This window comes from Rana temporaria, chromosome 2 (assembly GCF_905171775.1).
Source record: "Rana temporaria chromosome 2, aRanTem1.1, whole genome shotgun sequence".
Classification (NCBI taxonomy): Eukaryota; Metazoa; Chordata; class Amphibia; order Anura; family Ranidae; genus Rana; species Rana temporaria.
Window position 1 is genome coordinate 78,278,187 of NC_053490.1, and position 22,325 is coordinate 78,300,511.

General features: G+C 41.0%; 1 protein-coding gene across 2 annotated transcripts in view; it reads right to left on the reverse strand.

Moving 5' to 3' along the window:
• Positions 1–22,325, reverse strand: part of PDS5B (PDS5 cohesin associated factor B) — a 166,383-nt gene that overhangs the window by 1,724 nt on the left and 142,334 nt on the right. The window contains exons 25-33 of one of the 2 annotated variants that reach the window (XM_040340427.1): positions 14,366–14,570; positions 14,158–14,272; positions 12,864–12,996; positions 12,664–12,783; positions 10,372–10,434; positions 6,425–6,570; positions 4,214–4,759; positions 2,764–2,862; positions 872–1,034 (exon numbers count right to left, since the gene is read on the reverse strand). In XM_040340427.1, coding sequence (XP_040196361.1) covers positions 872–1,034; positions 2,764–2,862; positions 4,214–4,759; positions 6,425–6,570; positions 10,372–10,434; positions 12,664–12,783; positions 12,864–12,996; positions 14,158–14,272; positions 14,366–14,570 — 1,590 coding nt within the window. Of the gene's footprint in view, positions 1–865; positions 1,035–2,763; positions 2,863–4,213; positions 4,760–6,424; positions 6,571–10,371; positions 10,435–12,663; positions 12,784–12,863; positions 12,997–14,157; positions 14,273–14,365; positions 14,571–22,325 lie in introns of both variants that reach the window. The other variant, XM_040340426.1, reaches the window with a different exon arrangement.

Consider the following 22,325-nt stretch of genomic DNA (forward strand, 5'->3'; position numbering starts at 1 on the left):
AACCATTGTCTTTGACCCTGAACTGGAGATTACCCCTCCCCCTTCAACTCCCCGTGACAATACTGTTATATAGTTGGAAAGTGAAGAGAAATCTCCTTAGCAGTGACAAAACAGCAATAAGAAAAAAAAAAATCTTGTTCTTAAGCCGGCCCCCATAGTCACTAGCAATAATCACATGTAAAATCGATCTATCAACTTGGGTACATTCAGCCGGCCCATACAATGTTCGATACTCGGCCAGTGCCCACTGACCCGGCTGAGATTTGAACTGTCTAGGCTGGCTTAAGTAGGGTAGTGTTTAATTTGGCTGTGACCCCCACATTAAATGTTCCCTTGATTTATGTCACTGTGACAATGCAGTGACATAACAGGAAATTAAATCTCCCAGACTGGAAACAGGCCACATAAAAAAAAAAAAAAAACAGTAGTCAGGCCTGGTTCATGCTAGTGCAATTTCAGATGCAATTTGAGTTGCACAGAAATGCATGACAATGGAAATCAAATTTTTTTCAATGGTGCCCATTCACATCAATGCATGATTTTGGGTCCTGTGCTACTTTGGTGCAGACAGTGTGATTTTGGCCTCACAGATTATGCAAACCAAAGCCAAAATTTGCCCAAGTTGCACTAATCACACTGAAAATCAGAAGGAATCGCAGGTACAGTAGCGTGAACCTAGCCTCAGAGTCTGACTGAACCTCATCCAAAAGTAAAAATTTTGACTGCAAATACACTTTAAAGCTGCCATTGTTAACAGGCCCTATAGTGTGTCAATGCATCAAACACCAGAAAACATGCATCAACGCATTGCACAAATATGAACTAGAAGAGTAAAAGCATAAGTGTGCAATGTCCAAGAACTTACAGGTACAGGTACAGGCGCCACCTCCTCCTCCTCCTCCTCCTCCTCCTCCTCTTCCTCCTCCTCTCTTGACATGTTGTCACTAAGAGCTGGGCTGTTCTGTGATACATCCATGTCGTCTTCCGATTCTGGTTCTGGTTCTTTAGGGGCTGCCTTCTTCGGCCGACCTGGGCTATAAAATAAATAATGCTCCATTTAGAAATGACACATTCACAAAGTATTAATTTCAAGCTTAAGCAACACATTTTGTATTTCTCTTTATATATTTTTTTGTTTTTCAATAGCCGAGTAGTCCAGTAGCTTAGGATTTAGATGCTGGTTGCATACCGGTTTCTACAACTGAGTTTAACCTGCTGGGATTTGTTTTCAGGAACAAGAGGTTCTGTTCTGCAGGAAAGAATAACATTTTAATTGCTCAAAAAAAAATATATATATGTTTATAGTTCATTGCAGCCTCCATTTAATTTACTGTTCATATACTGCATAGCTGACAGACCAGTAGCTGCCATGAACTTGGATAGCCACAGGTCTGAGGTCATATATACTTTAGAAACTTCCAAAATCCCATAATACCTTCTCAGGAAATGGTAAGGCCCCATACACACGAGAGGATTTATCCGCGAATACGGTCCAGCGGACCGTTCCCACGGATAAATCCTCTCGAGGATTTGTGCGGATTTCCATGCGATGGAGTGTACTCACCATCGCATTGAAATCCGCGCCGAAATCCTCTGGCGATGACGTGTCGCGCCGTCGCCGCGATTATGACGCGGCGACGTGCGCGACGCTGTCATATAAGGAATTCCACGCATGCGTCGAATCATTACGACGCATGCGGGGGATCCCTTCGGACGGATGGATCCGGTGAGTCTATACAGACCAGCGGATCCATCCGTTGGGATGGATTCCAGCGGATAGATTTGTTTAGCATGTCAGCAAATATTTATCTGCTGGAATCCATCCCAGGGGATAAATATCCGCGGAAACAGATCCGCTGGCGTGTACACACCATAGGATCTATCCGCTGAAACGCATTCGCTGGGATTTTTCAGTGGATGGATTCTATCGTGTGTATGGGGCCTAAGAGTTCAAACCACCATCCCCCCTCAGTAGCTGGGGTTTGCAAAAATTAGTAAAGTGTTCTAAAAGCATGTTTTTGCCCCTTGTCCCCTTACTTCATGTTCTGGTAACCACTTGATACCAGTTCAGAATTTGCAGGAATCTTGCCTAGCAAACACATAGTAACAAATATCTGACCTAAGGTTTACAGATTTCCTTAGTCTAGCCACAAAAAGAATATACCCATTTGCCCCAAGCTGGAGAATCTTAAAAACGTTAATAAAAATCCATCACATGTTGATACCATTGTTAGTCTGGCATGCATTCGTTCAGCAAGTTTAACGAGGATGCATGGATACAAACATCTTTACTTATCTGTAACAAATCCGTCAAGATTGGCATTAATGTTACCATACAAAAGTCTGTGGGGGCTCAACCATACTTTACAATTGTATGCCGCATCCAGACAGAAATCGGCAATGAGAGATCTGTTCTAATGCAGCTTCTAAAAGCTCCACACATGCAAACAGGTGGCAAGAAACTAGGCAGTTTAGCCACAATTCTACTGTCCCGACTGCCCATCCAAAACACAGACATGCAGCCGTGCTGGGCTGAAGCAATTCACCACTAAACGCTATTAAGATGGGTGGCAAAGGCTGTCGCATAGGTAAAAGAACCCTAAGAAGCAGATTTTAAAAGGAAAAAATGTAAAAAAATATATCATAAATGTTGATTTCTCATCAAGGGCAACATAAATTGTAAAATGTGTTTATTTATCCATTCTACAACTGATCTTGTTGTACCTGACTTTTCTAATTTACCCATAATGGCATAATATTTACCTTTTCTTTTGCTGTGTAGAAGCTGATTTGGGTGGTCTCCCTCTTCTTTTCTGCGGCGTAGCTTGAGCAGGCTCCAGGACAGAATCAGACTGGTCAGACCTGTAGTTAGACTTAGTTGAATTTTTGGTCCACATAAAAAAGTTAAACATTTGCAAATATTCAGGTTTAGGGCACGCACATGCACACCCTTCCTAGCCAACACCTGCTGTCATTGTACACAGCGGGAGTTTGTCAGCAAGTCCAAACCAATCATTCATGGCTGGGACCTGCTGATCAGCCGTGTCCAATTATAGCCCAGAGCCCTGCATTGACTATCAACACAGGGCTCTGTAAAGTTAGTCCGTGTCAGATTGCCCGCCACACAGTCCCATTACAAGTCGCTAATCACCGCTAATACTAGTAAAAAAAATAATATCATCTATCTATTATATACTGTATACACACACACCATAGTTTGTAGATATTATAACTTTTATGCAAACCAAACACTTATTTGATAATTTTTTTACCAAAGACACGTAGCGGAACATATGTTGGCCTAAATGAAGAAATTCATTTTTTTCAAAATGTAAATTTCTTGATTTATATAATGAAAAACCAAGTGCTGATCAAATACCCCCAAAAGAAAGCTATTTGCGTGAACAAAAAATAATATAAATGTAGTTTGTGTACAGCATTGCACGACCATGCAATTACCAGTTAAAGTAGCACAGTGCTAAATAACAAAAAAACGTTTGGTCATGAATGGGGTAAAACCTTCCGGGGGTGAGGTGCTTGAAGTAGAGTTCCACTAATGTTTGTGTTTATTAAAAGTCAGCAGCTGAAAAAAGTGTAGCTGCTGACTTTTAACCACCTAAGCCCCGGAAGGTTCTACCCCCTTCCTGATCGCGCCCGCCGGCCACGCGTATCAGGTCCCCCACCGTGCAGTGAGCGCGCTCCCTGTGCCCCTCCGGCGGTGTGCTCCCTCTCGCGGCTCTTAAAGGGCCGACGTACGGGTACATGATTTTGCACACCCGTGCCACTTTGTATATCAGTTGAGTCGGTAGGCCAGTGGTAAACACACATTTTCACACAGTCCAGTGATGCGGCCGCCCAAACCCTTGCCATCTTTTCCTCTCCCCTCCGTGGCATTGCAAGTGTGGGCTCCCGGCTGTGACAGCTTGCGGCTTCACAGCTGGGTGCAAGTCACACAGCACCTCCCCATTGGTCGGGCAATCTTCTGGGACTGGAGACGAGTCCCAGAAGGTTGCAAGGGAGGAGGAGGGGTACCTGCAGCCCCCACCCCCAAAAATTACATGCCAAAATGTGTCATATTTAAGGGTGGGGGGGATGTGCTTAAAGCGGAGCCTCCCCTTTTGGGTGGAGCTCCGCTTTCAATTTTAATTCAAAACATTAGTGATATTTAAAATAGGCAAGCATATAAAACACTACACCACTTCACTTTTCTTACTTTTGTGCAGTCTTCCTGGAGGCTCTTCCTGGACCTTTACCTATTCGTTTCTGCTCTACATTTTCATAGTCTTGCTCATCAGCTATATCAAGCGATTCTTCCTCCTCATCTTGTGGAATTTCTACCGCAACTGCCTTCTTCCTGCCTCTCTTGGGGGTCTTTGCTACTGGCTCTTCCTTAGTAGCACTGGCCTTGGTAGATTTAGGCGGTCTACCTCTTCTACCTTTTTTTGGTGGGCTGTTTTGTTCATCTTCAAATTCTAAGTCTTCCTTTAGTCTCTTATCTGGCCACTGTTGGTCATCTGACTCAGAGGTGGCTGCTGCTCTCTTTCGTCCACGTTGTCCAGACCTGGGTTTGGTTTCCTGAGTGGATTTAGATAGCTCATCCATGCTCAAACTGTCCTCCTGGTCTAAGAGAGACTGTTTTTTCCTCCCTCTCGGTTTGTCATTGTCAGAGTCGTCTCTCTTGTCTTTCTTCACAGGAAGAGGTGAGGACATCATAGAATAATCCTCATTCTCACTCTGATCCATTTCAGTGCTTTCAAGTCTTGCAACAGCGAACAAAACAAAACAAAAAACCATCATTAATATTTCATACAACATAGCATTTGAATCACTTGAGCTCATACAGGAAGATATTGCTGCTGAATCTTGGTATGTCGTTCACCCTCAGCTGTGTACGTTTGCCCCATTTTGTTAGTATATATGTCCATGCTCTTAAAAGTATGCACATGTCCATGGATAAGAGTATGCTATTTAGTAACCAAGAGCTTGGCAATTTGCAAGGTAGAGTAGGGACAGGCCAGATAAAGATTACTTTAACAGAGTTGGTCAGCTTGAACATTTATTGCAATATATGTGAACTAAGAATCTGCTTATGAATATGTAAGGGTGATGTGGTTAGTATAGTATGTTGTTGGGACAGTGTGTTGTATATATGAAAACAGACATATCTCAATGTCCCCTGCACAGTGCAAGTCAGTTAAACAAAAGGGCAGGGGATTCCTAAATTTTGGAGTTTTCTTTAATGGAGCAATAAATTATGAGCTCTGTGCTGTAGCCCCTTGTATTTTGGGACACACTAAGCTGCATTTATAGATAAACATCTTTACCTGTAGGTGTGCCCACCCTCTTAAAGTGGTTGTAAACTTCAGACAAGAAAAATTAAAAAACACATTCCACTAAATCAGAATCCAAAAGCAGAGAGTTTGGTTCATCTCTGATCTCTCCTCTCTTACGACTACCTGCACACGGATGCATGGGACACCTGTGCGTCCCTGTGTGAACAAATCTGGCCCTCACGTGGATGCAAGTATACCCTGTGAATTAGGCCTAAAATGTTGTTTGTTACAGAGTTCATTGGTCAGTATTTAATGATGCAGTTGCCTTTTACAATATTCAAAAAAAGCGAGCAGGACGTAGCGGGAGGGCGGTCAGGGAGTAGGACGTAGCGGGAGGGCGGTCAGGGAGCTGGACATAGAGGGAGGGCGGTCAGGGAGCAGGACATAGCGGGAGGGCGGTCAGGGAGCAGGACGTAGCGGGAGGGCGGTCAGGGAGCAGGACGTAGCGGGAGGGCGGTCAGGGAGCAGGACGTAGCGGGAGGGCGGTCAGGGAGCAGGACGTAGCGGGTGGGCGGTCAGGGAGCAGGACGTAGCGGGAGGGCGGTCAGGGAGCAGGACGTAGCGGGAGGGTGGTCAGGACATAGCGGGAGGGCGGTCAGGGAGCAGGACGTAGCGGGAGGGCGGTCAGGGAGCAGGACGTAGCGGGAGGGCGGTCAGGGAGCAGGACGTAGCGGGAGGGCGGTCAGGGAGCAGGACGTAGCGGGAGGGCAGTCAGGGAGCAGGACGTAGCGGGAGGGCGGTCAGGGAGCAGGACGTAGCGGGAGGGCGGTCAGGGAGCAGGACGTAGCGGGAGGGCGGTCAGGGAGCAGGACGTAGCGGGAGGGCGGTCAGGGAGCAGGACGTAGCGGGAGGGCGGTCAGGGAGCAGGACGTAGCGGGAGGGCGGTCAGGGAGCAGGACGTAGCGGGAGGGCGGTCAGGGAGTAGGACATAGCGGGAGGACTTCATTCAGAGGCTAGATACCAATGCAACCAAATTATCTGAAAGGTAAAGTATGATTGGCTGCTATGAGCAGCTGCTCTTCTTTGAGCTAGTTTTTCACTAAGGCATTGGAACATTTTTTTTTTTCAGCAGAATAACTGGAGATTCCTACCTTCCCTTTACCCTTCCCGGAGAGCTTGGATTAGATCCAGAGCTTGCATTGCTTAAAGTCTCCATTCTAGAAGACTTTGACTGTGTCTGTTTTCCTGCTGATGACAGAGGCTTGTTCACAGCTCCAAGAACATTTGCAGATTTAGGCTGGGAAAAATAAAGTAAAATAGTTAAAGAGGAACTGCGATCTGCTCACATAATTTGTAATAAAAACATTTGCCATTCTGAAGCTTCCCTCCAACCACTTTGCTTATTTTATATATACTGTGATTCTGTACTTGCCAAATATGCTGCAGAAATCTTCCCCCACTAAGCCTGGCTGCATCCATTTCAACTGCGAGCAGCTGAAACTGCTGCCTGTTCACTTCCTAGATTTACACAGACACACAGTGGCAGCTCTCATTGGCTCTCTTATAACTCACTCCCCCCCTTCCTGCAAACTCTTAGAAGAGTGAGAGAGAGAGAGAGAGAGAGAGAGAGCTGTGCATGATGTCATAAGCCTAGGCTTATTACCAGACAAGAAACAGGAAGTGGGCTGTAAGGTATCTACTGGCAGAAAAAAACATTTTACTATCCAAAGTTATAACAAGGGCAGAAGATTTAATAGATGGAAAGATGGAAAAAATTACTTGTCTTCTTTAAAGAAAAAAAAAAAAAAGCACCAGAAGTATCCAAGTTTAAACTATTCTGTAAACAGTTAATACGTTTACAAAGAGCTCTACAAATGGGTCAAAGTAGCGTAACTGGATCATTTTATCTTTAGAAGAAATTACCATATCCACACACGTGTTAAGGACCTTAACCATAACTCCTCTGTTAAATCTGGTACAATTGCAAATAATTTCTCGTGGTCCGATGGCAATGTCTGCTATTTGGGTCAGTGCAGAATAATAGCTAGAAACTAGTTTGTTATGATCTGCTTGTAACAGAAGGGCTTCCAGTTTAGTGTTCGAGAAAGATTCGTAAACCAGGCCATACTGCCTCATCGCAGCATGAGTGGGACATACTTAAAATGTCACAAACTGGTAAACCCCATTGATTCTGAATCTGCTCAAACAATTTAAACACTCCAGCCTCCAGTACACAATTAATCTAGAACTCTCCTCTAACTTAAAAAAATGAGGATTATACCAAATAGGGGCATTTAGTGAGAGACAGAATGACTGATCAGAGATTTGTTTGGAACACATCTTAAGAATCCTTCTCGATAATTTTAATATAGTCGTACCCCCCCCAGAGTGGGAACCTCTCCTCTGCAGAGGAAGTTTAAGAGGGATTCATATGAGGCTACTGCCGCTTCTACAGCCGTTGCTGCATTATTTAACTGGGGAAACATTTTCCAACGATTATACATAAATTGCAAAGAAAAAAAAGTTACGCACAAAGATCAGGCAGTTGTAACATTTCCAGAGACACTCTAGGTACCTTGCACCCCCATAAGAAAGAATTAAAGAGTTAATATAACGCAGTCATTTAGGAATATATATTAGAGCATTAGAATGAATATAAAGAAAACTTTGGCAAAAAAATCATCTTGAAAAAATGTATTCTACCCAAAAGGAGGTAGTCAACAGTAGGTCTTTCCATTTCTGGGATTTTCTCTTAAATGTTTAGAGAACAGGCCAAAAATTTATCCTGATGGGAGCTGTATATTGACCCCAAGATATTTAAATGTATTCTATATTGAAAAAGGACACAAAGGGAGGCATTCAATTCGGTTGCATTTCCAACCCGGAGTAACCCCCAATTTTTTGGATAATCAAGAAGCAGCAGATAGCAAAGAATTTGAATCATTGAAATATAATAGCATAACCACATACAGTGATACACACACTCTTCAAAACCTCCAATACGCAAGCTCTGAACATGAACATCCTCCCTCAATTTCACAGCCAATGGCTCAATGGCCAGTGCAAATAAAAGGAGAAAAAGGGCAACACTGCCTGGATCCCCTATATAATGGAAATGGTTCAGATATGAGCCTATTAACCGGTTAAGCCCCGGACCATTATCAGTTAAAGCGACCCGGATCCCAGTCGCCTTAACTGACAATTGCGCGGTCGTGCGACATGGCTCCCAAACAAAATTGGCATCCTTTTTCCCCACAAATAGAGATTTCTTTTGGTGGTATTTGATCACCTCTGCAATTTTTATTTTTTGCGCTATAAACAAAAATAGAGCGACAATTTTGAAAAAAATCAATAAATATTTTTTACTTTTTGCTATAATAAATATCACCAAAAAAGATATTAAATTTTTTTTTTTCCCTCAGTTTAGGCCGATACGTATTCTTCTACCCATTTTCGATAAAGAAATATAAAAAATTTGCAATAAGCGTTTATCGATTGGTTTGCTCAAAATTGATAGCGTTTACAAAATAGGGGTTAGTTTTATGGCATTTTTATTCCTTTTTTTATTTAATTTTTTACTACTAATAGCGGTGATCAGCGATTTTATTTTGTGACTGCGACATTATGGCAGACACATCGGACACTTTTGACACATTTTTGGGACCATTGTCATTTTCACAGTGAAATGACAATGGCAGTGAAGGGGTTAACCACTAGGGGGCACTGTATGGGTTAAGTGTGACCTCATGTGTTTTACTGTAGGGGGGTGGGGCTGAACATGTGACATCACTGATCGCCGTTCCCTATATCAGAGAACAGACGATCACTAACAGTGCCACAGAGAAGAACAGGGAAGGTTTGTTTACACTCACCTCTCCCTGTTCTTCAGCTCCTGTGACCCAATCGCGGGACACCGGCAGCGATAGGGTGCGGTCACGGAGCTTCAGACTGGGTCGCGGGCGCGCCATTCTGTCGACGTATATAGTCGTGCGGCGGTCCTTAAGTGGTTAACCAAGTCGAGTCAAAGGTTCAAAATAAAGAAGTTTTATTAATGATATAATGTAGGTTCAAAACCAAACTTGGGCAGTGGTGGAAAACGATATCTTTTGGTGGTATTTGATCACCTCTGCAATTTTTATTTTTTGCGCTATAAACAAAAATAGAGCGACAATTTTGAAAAATAAATATTTTTTACTTTTTGCTATAATAAATATCACCAAAAAAAGATATTAAACATTTTTTTTATTGCCCTCAGTTTAGGCGATAATTATTCTTCTGCAGAATTAAACGTTTTTTTTTTGTATCCAACGATACACTCACTCTGCTTACAGAGTAACTATGAGTCACTTATAAGTAAACAAACCACCTCCTAATATTGATATGGGCACATCTATCCAGCATTAAACCAGTCTGGTTGGACCCCACTAAATTATTTATCATTGGCTGCAGCCTTCTCGCCAATACTTTCACTGATTTTAATATCTGTGTTGATTAAGTCAGATGGTAGGATTCCCATTCCAGAGGGTCTTTTACAGGTTTAGGAAGTAGCACAATAAGGGCATTACGCGGATGGTGACAGTTTGCTCTCCAGTATGCAAGAATTAAAAACCTGTAGCAGTTGAAGCACAAGAAGCTCTTTACCTATTTATTACCACTCTACTGGATAGTCATCTAACCTGGAAATTAATTTGGGAGGGGGGACACAAAGGCAGCCGATTACAATCTAACCATTAATAACCTACATTGCTTTGACTGAATTCTTGAATTTGGTAGGGGGAAAAAAAAAGTCAGAACCTTAAACAAGTCCTTTTTGCAGTGGAATGGAGCATGTTGGTAAAGAGCCATTTTTAACTCTTGCCACAGATTTTCATTCCAAATAGGTTCTGGTCCATTCTAAGACAATTAGGTATAGGGTTTAAACCACTTCAGTGCTGCATTGGATATTTAAAACACACAAGATAGGAGGCTGTCGGATCATGCAACCAAGTTTCAAGCCTTGTTTTGGTTTTGCGCTGTTGAGAAGTTAACTATGAATGTTTGTTTTGTACCTACACATTAGTAGAGAATATACTAAATTACACACAAATTCACTTCTCACCTTTCCTGGAGTGAAAAAGGCTTTCATGTCAGCAGGAAGATAATTTTTGGTGTTGCTAAAATTCTGTGGAGGACAAGAAATAAACACTGAACACAAGAACTAATAATGAATAAGACTTTATTATAGCATGTTAGACTGCATTAAATAAAAAATAAATGGGTTAAAACTTTCCCCGCATTCTCTGTATGTTGACTGCCATCAAAAAGGATACGTTCATCTTAAAAAAAAAAAAAAGAGAGAAGGCCTGTAAAGCATTACACCCATGATCAGCAGATCATAAGTATAATGCCACGTTCCTGCAGACTGTCTATGTGGCTTTCTGCCTGAATCTCAGATATGGGCAGGCAGTTACACTTTGGCAGGATGACTCAATGAACTACTAAAGTGCCTAACAGCGCTCTGGTATTACATTGAGAACTAAAAAAATATATATATATAAAAAATACCTGCGCTCAGACTCACTACTTTGAGAAGAAAGCTACCAACACATTTGCTGGTCGCAAACAAAAAATTATAAAAATGCAGCGCTTTCCTTAAACTCCAGGAGAGATCCCTTACTTCAGCTAAACCGTCAGTTATGGGTCATTCCAGATCCAAATAATCACACTAGAGGTGTCTCCACAGTGAGCAACACACCACTCGAGGTCCGTAGTGTATACATCCATCTATAGGGTGGTCAACCGTATTCGGTAAGAGGCTGTGTGGCTTGTTTCTACTCAGGATCTCTGTTCTTGCTCACCCTATCAAGGACTGTTTTTTCAAAGAGAAACTGACTATGTGCATTTTGGTGCAGCTTGTTAAGGAAAGTGCTGTATTTTTATGTTTTTATAGTACACTGAGAACTACAAGCTAGCAGCGGCTAGTAGTTTTCACATTCACAGAACACGGTGAATAAATAATGCGGCCATCATGGATGTGTTTTGTTTAGATTGTGACAGTGAGCGGGGAATCAGTTGCCTGGGCTGGTGCATCTGTAACCTGTTACACCCTGAATGCGGGTGTAAAATGTTACAAAATGTGATCTTATCCTTTAAGCATTTGTGAAAAAAACATCAGGATCCATAACCTAATTTGTGTTAACTGCCATGCAGGAAGGGCATGTACACACATGGTGAAGTGTCCCTGTAGTGCAGGATTTATAACAGTTAACCCTAATCTCCACAAAATTATTCAAAGAGGAACCGTTTTATAATCATCCGGATTCCTCAGCTAGTGCACTACACTGTAATGTGATCTTTCTTCAATTATAAAAGTTTGGACGCAATTGAAGATTCCTAGGTGTGCTGAAAAATACTTACATTCTGTCAAATAGCAAAAAATGCCCTGGTCATGGAGGTAAAATCTTGCGGAGGGCAAGTGGTGAAAATGGATGTAATATCTGATTTCAATGACCTGCAGGCCAAAGAACTTGCTGAGTGGACTGGACACACGAGGAAAATTCAACATTTGCATTATTGATACTGTTGTTTAAGATAAGTAAATGCAACTTGGTTTTAGCAGTCTGTGTGTATGCGATTACTCAGTAATAGGTAGAGTATGATAAATGTTTATTTTGTTCTGAAAGGCATAGCTAGATTCTGAAATAAGAGGCACCATTTTGCTTGCTCAAAAAACATGCTTTCGGCGGGACAATACTTACTACACTTGTCTAGCCTCTCTCACTCCGTTTACAAAGACACCATTATAATACACCTCATCAACGCAGCGAGGCTTTGCATCCCAGCAAAGTGGAAACAAAATCTCCCACCTACCATTCCGGAATGGATACGTAAGGTAAACCATATTTCCAAAATGGAAGAATTAATATATCAATCTAGAGACTCTTCAAGATCATATCTTGATAAATGGTCCTGTTGGACACACTTTGTGAATTCCGCTGAATGTCATGCCTTACTGGAGTCCTGATGGATTGTTCTGGATAAGATTGACCTTTTTTCTGGACGTTTTTAGTCAACACATAACAAAATGAAATTATAGAATATGCCTATTGATACGTAATATTATTTACTCATTTCAGTAAACAGAAAAACCTCTCTCTCCTCTCTCTTATCATTTCCCCTCCCCATTTACTTAAGTTCTGCTTTAAATATATATACTTATTAAAGTTTATAATATGTCTGTTCATTTAAACTTATGTAAGACAAGAAGTCGGCGTTTCTCAACGCAAAAGTTTGATGTGTAATGCTTTATTGAAAATGCTTGTACACTAATATTTTGAAAAATTCAATAAACATAATTTAAAAAAAAAAAAAAAAAAACATGCTTTGATTTTATGAAGGCTACTTAACTTACCTTGTCTGGCTGTGTGAAGTACCGTGCTGGTAATACTGGATCTTTAGGAGACTCTAAACTGTAGGTTGTACTCTTTGAAATAATTATATTCATTGCTACATCACATACTGTATATAGTTTCTGCAAAACAAACAAAATAATCAACCCTGAATTTCTGATGTATGTACAGCATCTCAATTCTATAAGGAAATTAAACACACCTCATTCATTTTGGGGTCATCCGGAGCTTGTGCATCCTTTGTTTGTTTAATGTTTTCCACCATTTTTCTAATAAAAGCATGGCTGTTATTTTCATTCTTCGACATTAAAATCTCCAAAATAAACCACAAGCACCTTGAAAAAAAAAGGGCAACATTTTTGGTAAAATGTATAGGAGAAATACTGATGTAAAAAGCAAAAAAATGGGAGACAAATAAAAAAAAAAAAAAATCAACTCATATTTGATCTTTCTAGAGAGGAAAAAAAGAGGATACTTGGTTATGACTAAGAGCATTTCACACAGGTATCTGCCCTGTTTTTAAAGTAGAAGCAGAAACCTTATGAAGTCCTAGCGTATACATCACTGCCCCATCTGATGGCCATGTACTGCCCCATCTGATGGCCATGTATACCCGCACAGGGAAGCACAGGTGTTCCATGCATCCACGAGCAGGCAGTCCCATAGCTGTCAATTGGAATGCAGCAGCTGCCGCTCCCAATCTGACATCCATACGAGTGCACTGCCCCCAACGCATCAAGGGCGGGGAACGGTTCAATCTTCTTTCCTGTTAGTCAATGATATACAGTTTGTGGTGGACGTTGCACGTCTAAGCCCCTGAAGATGTCACATCTGTTGAAATGCGTAGGGTGGTGCTAGACACCTGGACATCGTGCACTGTCCCGAGATTCAGTGGAGCCTGTATAAAGATAAGCACTGCTGTTCATAATGAGTTTTTATTTGAATAAATCTTTACTGATTTACACTATTGGGAGCACTTCCGCCTTTTTTTATGTGGCATTCACACAAGTTCGTTATTAAATCTAGCCAGAGAAACCTTGTATAAATATGCTGGTTTCCATTCTGTCTGAGCTTTTTTGACTACTCTGAAAATGGAAGTCATTGCCTTCCCACAAGTGCTCATTGGCTGGTGGTGGGGGACCTCACTATAAAGTTCTTTTGGATGACATCATTTAACCCACAATCTTCTAAGAAACCACCACTGCTTTTTGACATTAAATACATTGTGGATTGGGCTTTTATATATCATTTTTTTTTATTATTATTTGCACTGCAGTTTTGAGTTTGCTATGTGATCTCATACTTTTTAATTTTCTTCTCATTTTAATGATACTTGTTTTCTTTACGACTCAAAAACTGCTGCTGGATGTACCAATGTCAGTGGACTAATATTTCCATGCTTTCTGACTACAATTTAATTTTCTGTCAACTGTTTCTTCTCAAAAAAAAACACACACTTTCAGTGTAATAGAGGAATGAATATAGAACAGGCTTACTCTTTTATGTCCTTTAGTTGTTCAATGTCCTGAATTTTCACATAATCTGGATCATGTGCAAGTAGGTGTATTGTATATGGGACAACATACTCTGGCAGAAGAGACAGCAGCTTTTCTAAAAAAAAAAAAATGCATTTTCAGTACTTCAATTATACATCCACATATACCTCAAACAAAGGGAGGCATTACAACGGTTAATCTCACTTACCACTTACTGCAGCATGCTGTTTTAAATATTCTCTTCTCACGTTGATATTTTTTACTAAGCATTGCCTGGCATGTGCCCTCCTCTCTTTCACAGGATCTTTAGCACAGAGGGCACAGACAGCCATATATTCAAGTGGCAGTCTTAATCTGGAAAGGCCTTTGTGTAGTTTTTGGGCAAATAATTGTCGGACTTGATAACACTCATCCTGTTGAAAAACATAAAACAGTTTGAAATACTACTAATTTTATCAGTGAAACCTTTGGAATGCAATGTTTTGAGCAACATGAAAGGTTTTATTCTTTAAAAAGTATGGTGAGAAGGGAAACAGATACTGACAGAAACAATTAACTAATTAATTAGCCCTCATACATTTAGGCCCCTTACACATGGGGAGGGCGCAGTTTGAGTTCACCCGCTGAGCAGGCAGATGGCTGGTCCATGTCTGTTCCGCTTATGCAGAGCTGACACAAACACAGCCTGCTCTCTTTTATGGGTGGTCGTACTGCCATCTTATCCGCCAGACGGATGGGGGACGGATCCCCAGCCACCTGTTTTTAGTGGATCGGATGTTGACAGGTGTCAATGGACAACTGTCCGTCGACACCCGCTGCTCCATAGAGCCTTGCTATTAGGGCACTCTATACTATATTTTGCAGCTTACTATTGGGTGCACTCTGGAGGAAGGAGGAGAAAGAAGTGTCGGTGGGGTACCCTAGAAGTGAAGGATCCCGGCTGTCCTGTGCAAAACCACTGAGCAGGCAAGTATAACATTTTTTTTTTAAACAACAAACCAGACTTTAGAAAAAACTCAGGGAAGATCAGCATCTGAACCCAGAGAAGGTGGAGGCTGATAGACTTGAGGTAATAGAAGGAATTACAAATACATTTACAGTAAACTTTTACCAGTATTGTGCATTATATTTAAAAATGATCATATCCATCAGCTTCAAGTACTACCTTAATATAAAAGATTTAGATCTCCCTTCCACCCTTCATATAGCTTCATGTCTGACTATGTATTATTTCTTTCACTGTACCACAGTGAAAAAAAAATGAACCCCTTCTAGTAGTGATTATTTGTTCTTTGTGTACTATAAAAGGGCTAAAAAAAAAAAAAAAAAAAGTCTCATGCCCCGTACACACGATCACTTTTTGTGATGAAAAAAAATGACATTTTTAAAAACGTAATTTAAAATGATCGTGTGTGGACTAAACATCATTTTTTGTCTTCTGAAAAACGACAGAAAAAAAATTCGAACATGCTTCAATTTTTTATGTCATTTTTTTGTGTCAAAAAAATGATCGTGTGTGGGCAAAAATGAAGTTTTAAACCCACACATGCCCAGAAGCAAGTTATGAGACAGGAGGTAAAACTATCATTCATAATTGAGTAAGCACATTCATCACGCTGTAACAGACAAAAAAGCACGAATTGTCTTTTACTAACAAGTAACCAGCTAAAAGCAGCCTCAAGGCGAATAGAACTTCCCCTTTAGAGTGCCGTCGCTTTGTTCATCATTTTTCAAAAACGATGGTGTGTGGGCAACATCATTTTTAATGATGAAGTCGGAAAAATTACGTTTTTTTTCATGATGATAAATGACATTTTTTTTCATCACAAAAAGTGATCGTGTGTACGCGGCATTAGGCCTGGGTCACATCTCTGTCTTTTTTGGTGCTTTTTGCAGAAACACACTACAGTTCATTTAACATGGTTTCCTATGGGACACATTCACATCTATGCTTTTCAGCTACTGCGTATTTGGAAAAGGTCAAGGACTTTTTTCAATGCAAAACAGTTATTTTTTGGTTTAATATACTGCTATGGAGAAGCTGCAGAATATAGTGCGTTTTTGCGGCAATTTGTGTTTTTTTAATCTCCCCAAAAACAAATTGGCAAAGAAAAAAAAAAAGCATAAAAAATTTGCAAAAATGCAAATCGCAGCAAAATCATGTGCGCTAAAATCAAAGCGCACAGCAAAAATCATTGCAGAAACAGATCAAAAGCAAACTGAATCAAGCCTTATAGAGAATATTCATACGCAAAATCTTTGCACATTCACTAAATAAAAGAATGTTGTTTGAAATTTTCACTTGCTTTTACCATTCAGTTTTAAAATGAATGTCATTTCTGAATGAAAAACCACACACTGTCTGAAATTTTCCTTTTGACCAAGTTTTCTATTTCTAAATATTACCATCACTGTGGTTGAAAACGAATGTCGATTTGACCCCACTAACGATTAGAAAAAAACGTTCTTAAAATTACATTTGTTTTGAAGGAAGACATTGTTTTTGTATGGCCAGCATATAATATATTACAGTTCCGTCGGAAAATCTGCAAACAGTCTAACTTTTTTTTTTCTTTAAATAAAATTGATCTGATTCCGATGATGATAACCAGATTCAACCTCTAATAGTATATACAGTATATCTCTTCTGTCTGTTATTCTCAGAGTGGATTAGAGAATTTTCTCCCTGACCATAGAGTTGGTCCCAGACGATGCAAGTTGTTGCGAAACGCTTCGGGACTCTACTGCTACCATGCACATTTTAACATTGATGTTCTTTTTTAATCTACCAACTGTAAGTGTTTTTTAACCGGTATTAAACTTTCCATGTTTGTACGGTATCACACTATGTGCCTTTTATTTCTTCCGTGTACCCTGGGTATGTTTTCCAACTTCCATCTGTCATCTCCCAGCTGTTAATACCTCCTTCATCTGTTATCAAGTGAAGACTTCATTGTTTCCTGTTGATCGCATATTTTTGGTGTTTGCTGGTACATCTTCTCATCTACATTTCCACAGCCTTATTGACCCTTTGAGCGTATGCTCATTTGGGTTCACTATATCTGGTAAGCCTCCCCTTCTGGTGGTGGGTGTCATCACTACATGTCTAGTTCATTAAGAATCACCGTGGGTTTTTGATCACCATAGTTGGAATTGGCTTTCTCATCCATCCAGTTTACGTTCATCCATATGGACTTATATCCTTGTACACAGTCTAATTGGTGTTGGACATAGACAGTCAGTGTCTTCGTATTATCATCTACCAGTTATTCATCTATTTGGTTTATGAGCAACATATGGACTTATATTTGTTTACACTGATATATTGGTGTTTGATATAGACCATGGGTCTCAAACTGGCGGCCCTCCAGCTGCTGTGAAACTACAAGACCCATCATGCCTCTGCCTGTGGGAGTCACGCTTGTAACTGTCAGCCTTGCAATGCCTTATGGGACTTGTAGTTTCGCAACATCTGGAAGGTCGCCAGTTTGAGACCCCTGATATAGACAATTAGTGTCTTTCTTATTTATTTCTCAGCGCTACATTTTTTGTATTTTGTTTTTCTTGCTTTCCTTCACTCACTGGATTGTATGTAGCTGCTTGTCACCACGATAGCGCAGATTTATTTTTGTTTTTTGAGCTAAGGTATAGAAATAAAGCTGCTAGCGTGAAACACGTCTCATAAATCATGCCAAAGACTAAATAAAATGAACAAAACGCAGTGCTAATGAAATGATGGTGCACACACCACTATTCAAAATAAGGGGGATATGTGTCCGGTAAGTGATGTAGATATGTGCAAACAAATAGTACAAGTAAATATATATAAATAATGATTAAGGAAAAAAAATTGCATCACACTAAAGTGCATAAACATGCAGAATTTCCCCCTGAAGAAGATACGACACCCCCTGTATCATCATGCGTAGGGGAGGTCTGTGAGTCTGTGTGAGGCTGTGAGGACTGTTTACCATATCCCAATCTGTACATCTCGCTACGAGCCTGTTATAGAGTGTTGCACTGTCGCACCTGCAGTATGTGAGTACCACGGCAAGGGATCTCTCTTTATTTAAATAAATATTGTTAAAACGTTACTTGCACCATCCAGGTTTTTTGCTTATATATTCTATGATCTGGAGCTGCCTGCCAAGGAACCAAGAACCCTGGATTATCCATTAGAACCCAGGTGTGGTTCATAAGCGTGCACAGACCAAGCTTAGTTGCAAGGTCGCATGCTCTAAGGTGAATGTCCATTACCATAGGGGAGCACCTGTGTGACTACACCGTGGCATGACTTTTGGATCACTCATTGGGCTGTGTGTTGTATGAACTGTATTATACATCACCCTTGGATTGCTGCTACGGATTACATGCACTAAAAGCACTGGAATTTTTCATTAATTTTTTTAACCACACTGAAGCACCTTTAGAATACTTTTATATGGACTAGTGTGTCATTTTTAAGGATTAGACCGTTTACCACTATTATTTAATATGCATGTTTATGCACTTATGCACTTTAGTGTGATGCGATTTTTTTTTTAATCATGTGATTTTTTTGATGCAATTTTTTTTTATTCATTATTTAAATATATTTTACTATTTGTTTGCACATATCTACATCACTTACTTGCATATGCGTTCGCTTCTGTGCGCAAGCTCGTAGGGATAGGGCGCGCTTAATTTTTTTTATTATTATTATTATTTACTTCATATTTTTTATTTTTACACAGTCCCTTTAAAAAAAAAAAAAAATCTCATCACTTTTATTCCTATTACAAGGAATGTAAACATCCACTGTAATAAAAACAAGCCGGTCAGAGCCTCTTTAATGTAAGATCTGGGGTCAAAAAGACATCAGATGTCACATTTACACTTAAAAGCGATAAAAAAAATAAAAAAGGGTCCCTTTAAGGCCAGAGGGCGGAATGACGTTCGACGTCGCTCCGTTCCTCCAAGGGCATAGAGTCGAGTGAGGGCCATCTTGCCGCCGCTGCCCACAGCTCCGCTGAGACCACTTTTGTGCTAAAGCAGCCCGCCATTTAAACAAATACAGGGGTTATGGCAGCCAGATCCCGATATTTAATGGGAATGTAGCAACATATACCCATTGGGGGCGGTCCGGAAGTGGTTAAAGTGTTACTAAACCTAAAAACGTTTTTTACCTTAATGCTTTGTTTGCATTAAGGTAATACAAGTTTTCAGTTTCCCTGTGCCCCCCCCCCCCTCCCCTGTGTGAAGAGTAAGAGAGGGAAGAAGAGATCAGCACTGTGCACGGCTACATCTTTTTTCCCCTTACTTCCTCTTCACACAGCATTTGAGAAGCAGCAGGAGCCATTGGCTCTTGCTGCTGTCAATCAAATGCAGTGGAGAGGAAGTGAATGGCAGCTCTAAGTCCCGCTGTGCAAGTCTATGGAGCGCAGCTCCATAGACATACAGGTTGGGAGCGCGCAGACCACATTTCTCCACATAGCAAACGACTGGCTATGGTGGACAAAAAAGAAGAGGAGGAGCCAAGATCGCCACTGGGAACACCAGAAGAGGAGGCCCAGTGCGCCACTGTGCAATACCACTGCACAGAGCAGGCAAGTAAACAGGTTTGTTAATCTTTAATAAAAAAAAATATAAGTTTAGTAACACTTTAACCACTTGCCGACCGCCGCACGCCGATGTACGTCGGCAGAGTGGCACGGCTGCGCATATTGGCGTACAGGTACGTCCCCTTTAATGTGCCACAGTCGTGGGTCGCGCCCACGACCCCGTTGGGTACTCCGTGACCGCAGGACCCGATCACCAGTATTTCCTGCGATCGGGTCAGAGCTGAAGAACGGGTAGAGGCAAGTGTAAACAAACCTCTCCCCGTGCTTCCTAGTCAGACTGTCACTAATCGTCTGTTCCCTGTCATAGAAAACGACGATCAGTGATGTGCCAAGCCACGCCACCACACAGTAAGAATCACTTATTAGTCACACTTAAGACCTTCACTTCTATTTTCACAGTAATCAGTGCATTTTTATAGCACTGATCGCTGTAAAAATGACAATGTTCCCAAAATAGTGTCAGAAGTGTTCGATATAATGTCGCATTCACGATTAAAAAAAAATGGCTGATCACCGCCTTTACTAGTAAAAAAAAAACAATTTTTTTATTTTTTATTTTTTATAAAAATGCCATAAAACTATCCCCTATTTTGTAGATGCTATAAAACGTTTGCGCAAACCAATCAAACGCTTATTGCAATTTTTTTTACCAAAAATATGTAGAATACATATCGGCCTAAACTGAGGGGAAAAAAAAACGCTTTTATATATTTTTTCGGGAACCTGTCGCTTTATTTTTGTTTATAGCGCAAAAAATAAAAACAGAGGTAGAAGCAGAGGTGATTAAATACCACCAAAAAAAAAGCTCTATTTGTGGGGAAAAAAGGACATCAATTTTGTTTCGGAGCCATGTCGAACGACCACGCAATTGTCAGTTAAAGCAACGCAGTGCCGAATCGCAAAAAGGGGCTTGGTCCTTTAGCAACAAAATGGTCCAGGGCTTAAGTGGTTAACCACTTTCAGGCTTACACCGCATCCAATTCGCAAAACATTTTAAAATCTATTATTTTAAATGCATCTGGTTCACATATGTGCGTTGCATTAGCACTCCGCATTGCACAAAAAACGTGTGTTTTCTAGGCAGTGCGGTGCAAATTGAAGGCACATATTCTTCTATGGGAACGCATCTGATTCACAAATGCGTTCCGTTGTAAACAGGCATTCTCTCCTCCTCCTCACTACACCTCCCCCTCTCTTTTTTTGCTAGAAAATTACTTGGAACCTCCAAAACATAAATATATATTTTTTTCTAACACTCTAGAGAATAAAATAGCGGTCGTCGCAATACGTCACACCGTATTTGCGAAGCAGTCTTACAAGCGCACTTTTTTGGGAAAAAATACAGTAGAAGTCTGTAATGTCGCCTCCATGGCAGCGAGCATCCATCTTTACCCCTCTTCTTCTGGGGGGCCGCAAACTCCGGCTCTGAGTGGCCGGAGTCCTGTGACGTCACTCCCGCATGGGAGCCACATTTAACGACATGACCCCGGCTTGAAACGGCACAGCGTGCCCTTTCAAGACGGCGCATGCGCAGAAGAAGGCGTCGTTTAGGGAAATTGCAAATATCTCTGAGTCCGCGTAGGTCTCGGAGATATTGAAAGCACCTACAGGTAAGCCTTAATCTAGGCTTACCTGTAGGTGTAACTTCCCCTGGAGGGTTTACAACCACTTTAATTACAGTACATTTTTTCTTATTTTACACTGTTCTTTTGGAAAAAAAAAAAAATTGTCACATTTATTCCTATTTCAAGGAATGTAAACATCCCTTGTAATAAAAGAAAAGCATGGCAGGAACCTCTTAAATATGAGATCTGGGGTCAAAAAGACTTCAGATCACATATTTACACTAAAATGCAATAAAAAAATAAAATAAAAAGTCCCTTTAAGAGCTATGGGCGGAAGTGCCGTTTTGACGTTGCTTCCGCCCTGCAATTTTATGGAGCCGAGCGGGGTCCATCTTCCCAGCTCCATAACTAACACGGAAGACAACGCGATTACCTCCCATGCTGACGGGGACTCCGGTAAGCGGCGCAGGGCACCGGAAAGCGGTGGGAGGGGCGGGGGCTCTCCCAGCTCCGATAAAAGTGATCATGTGGCAAATTCGCAGCAGAGACTACTTTTATTTGAAAGCAGACCGCCCACTAAAGAATGATATTCCACTTCAAAGTATCACCGTATGCTAATGTTCTGTGTTCACACCAAGCAAAGAAAAATTTGCAGGTATGATAGATCTTTTGGTTATTGTTTTTTCTTGCTTTTAGCAAGATAAGAATCACAAACTCAGGGACTCTTAAGACCTGGGCTCAACAGCCATGTTGTGAAAGTCAGAGACTCATGCCGCGTACAGACGACCGTTTTTTGGGTTGTAAAAAAATAATTTTTTAATGGTCTAAAAAAAAGATTTTTTTTTTTTTCAACCCCATCGTTAAAACAGCCTTGCCTACACACGATCGTGAAAAAAAATGCTCTAGCAAAGCGCGGTGACGTACAACACGTACGACGGCACAATAAAGGGGAAGTTCCATTCGAATGGCGCCACCCTTGGGGCTGCTTTTGCTGATTTTGTGT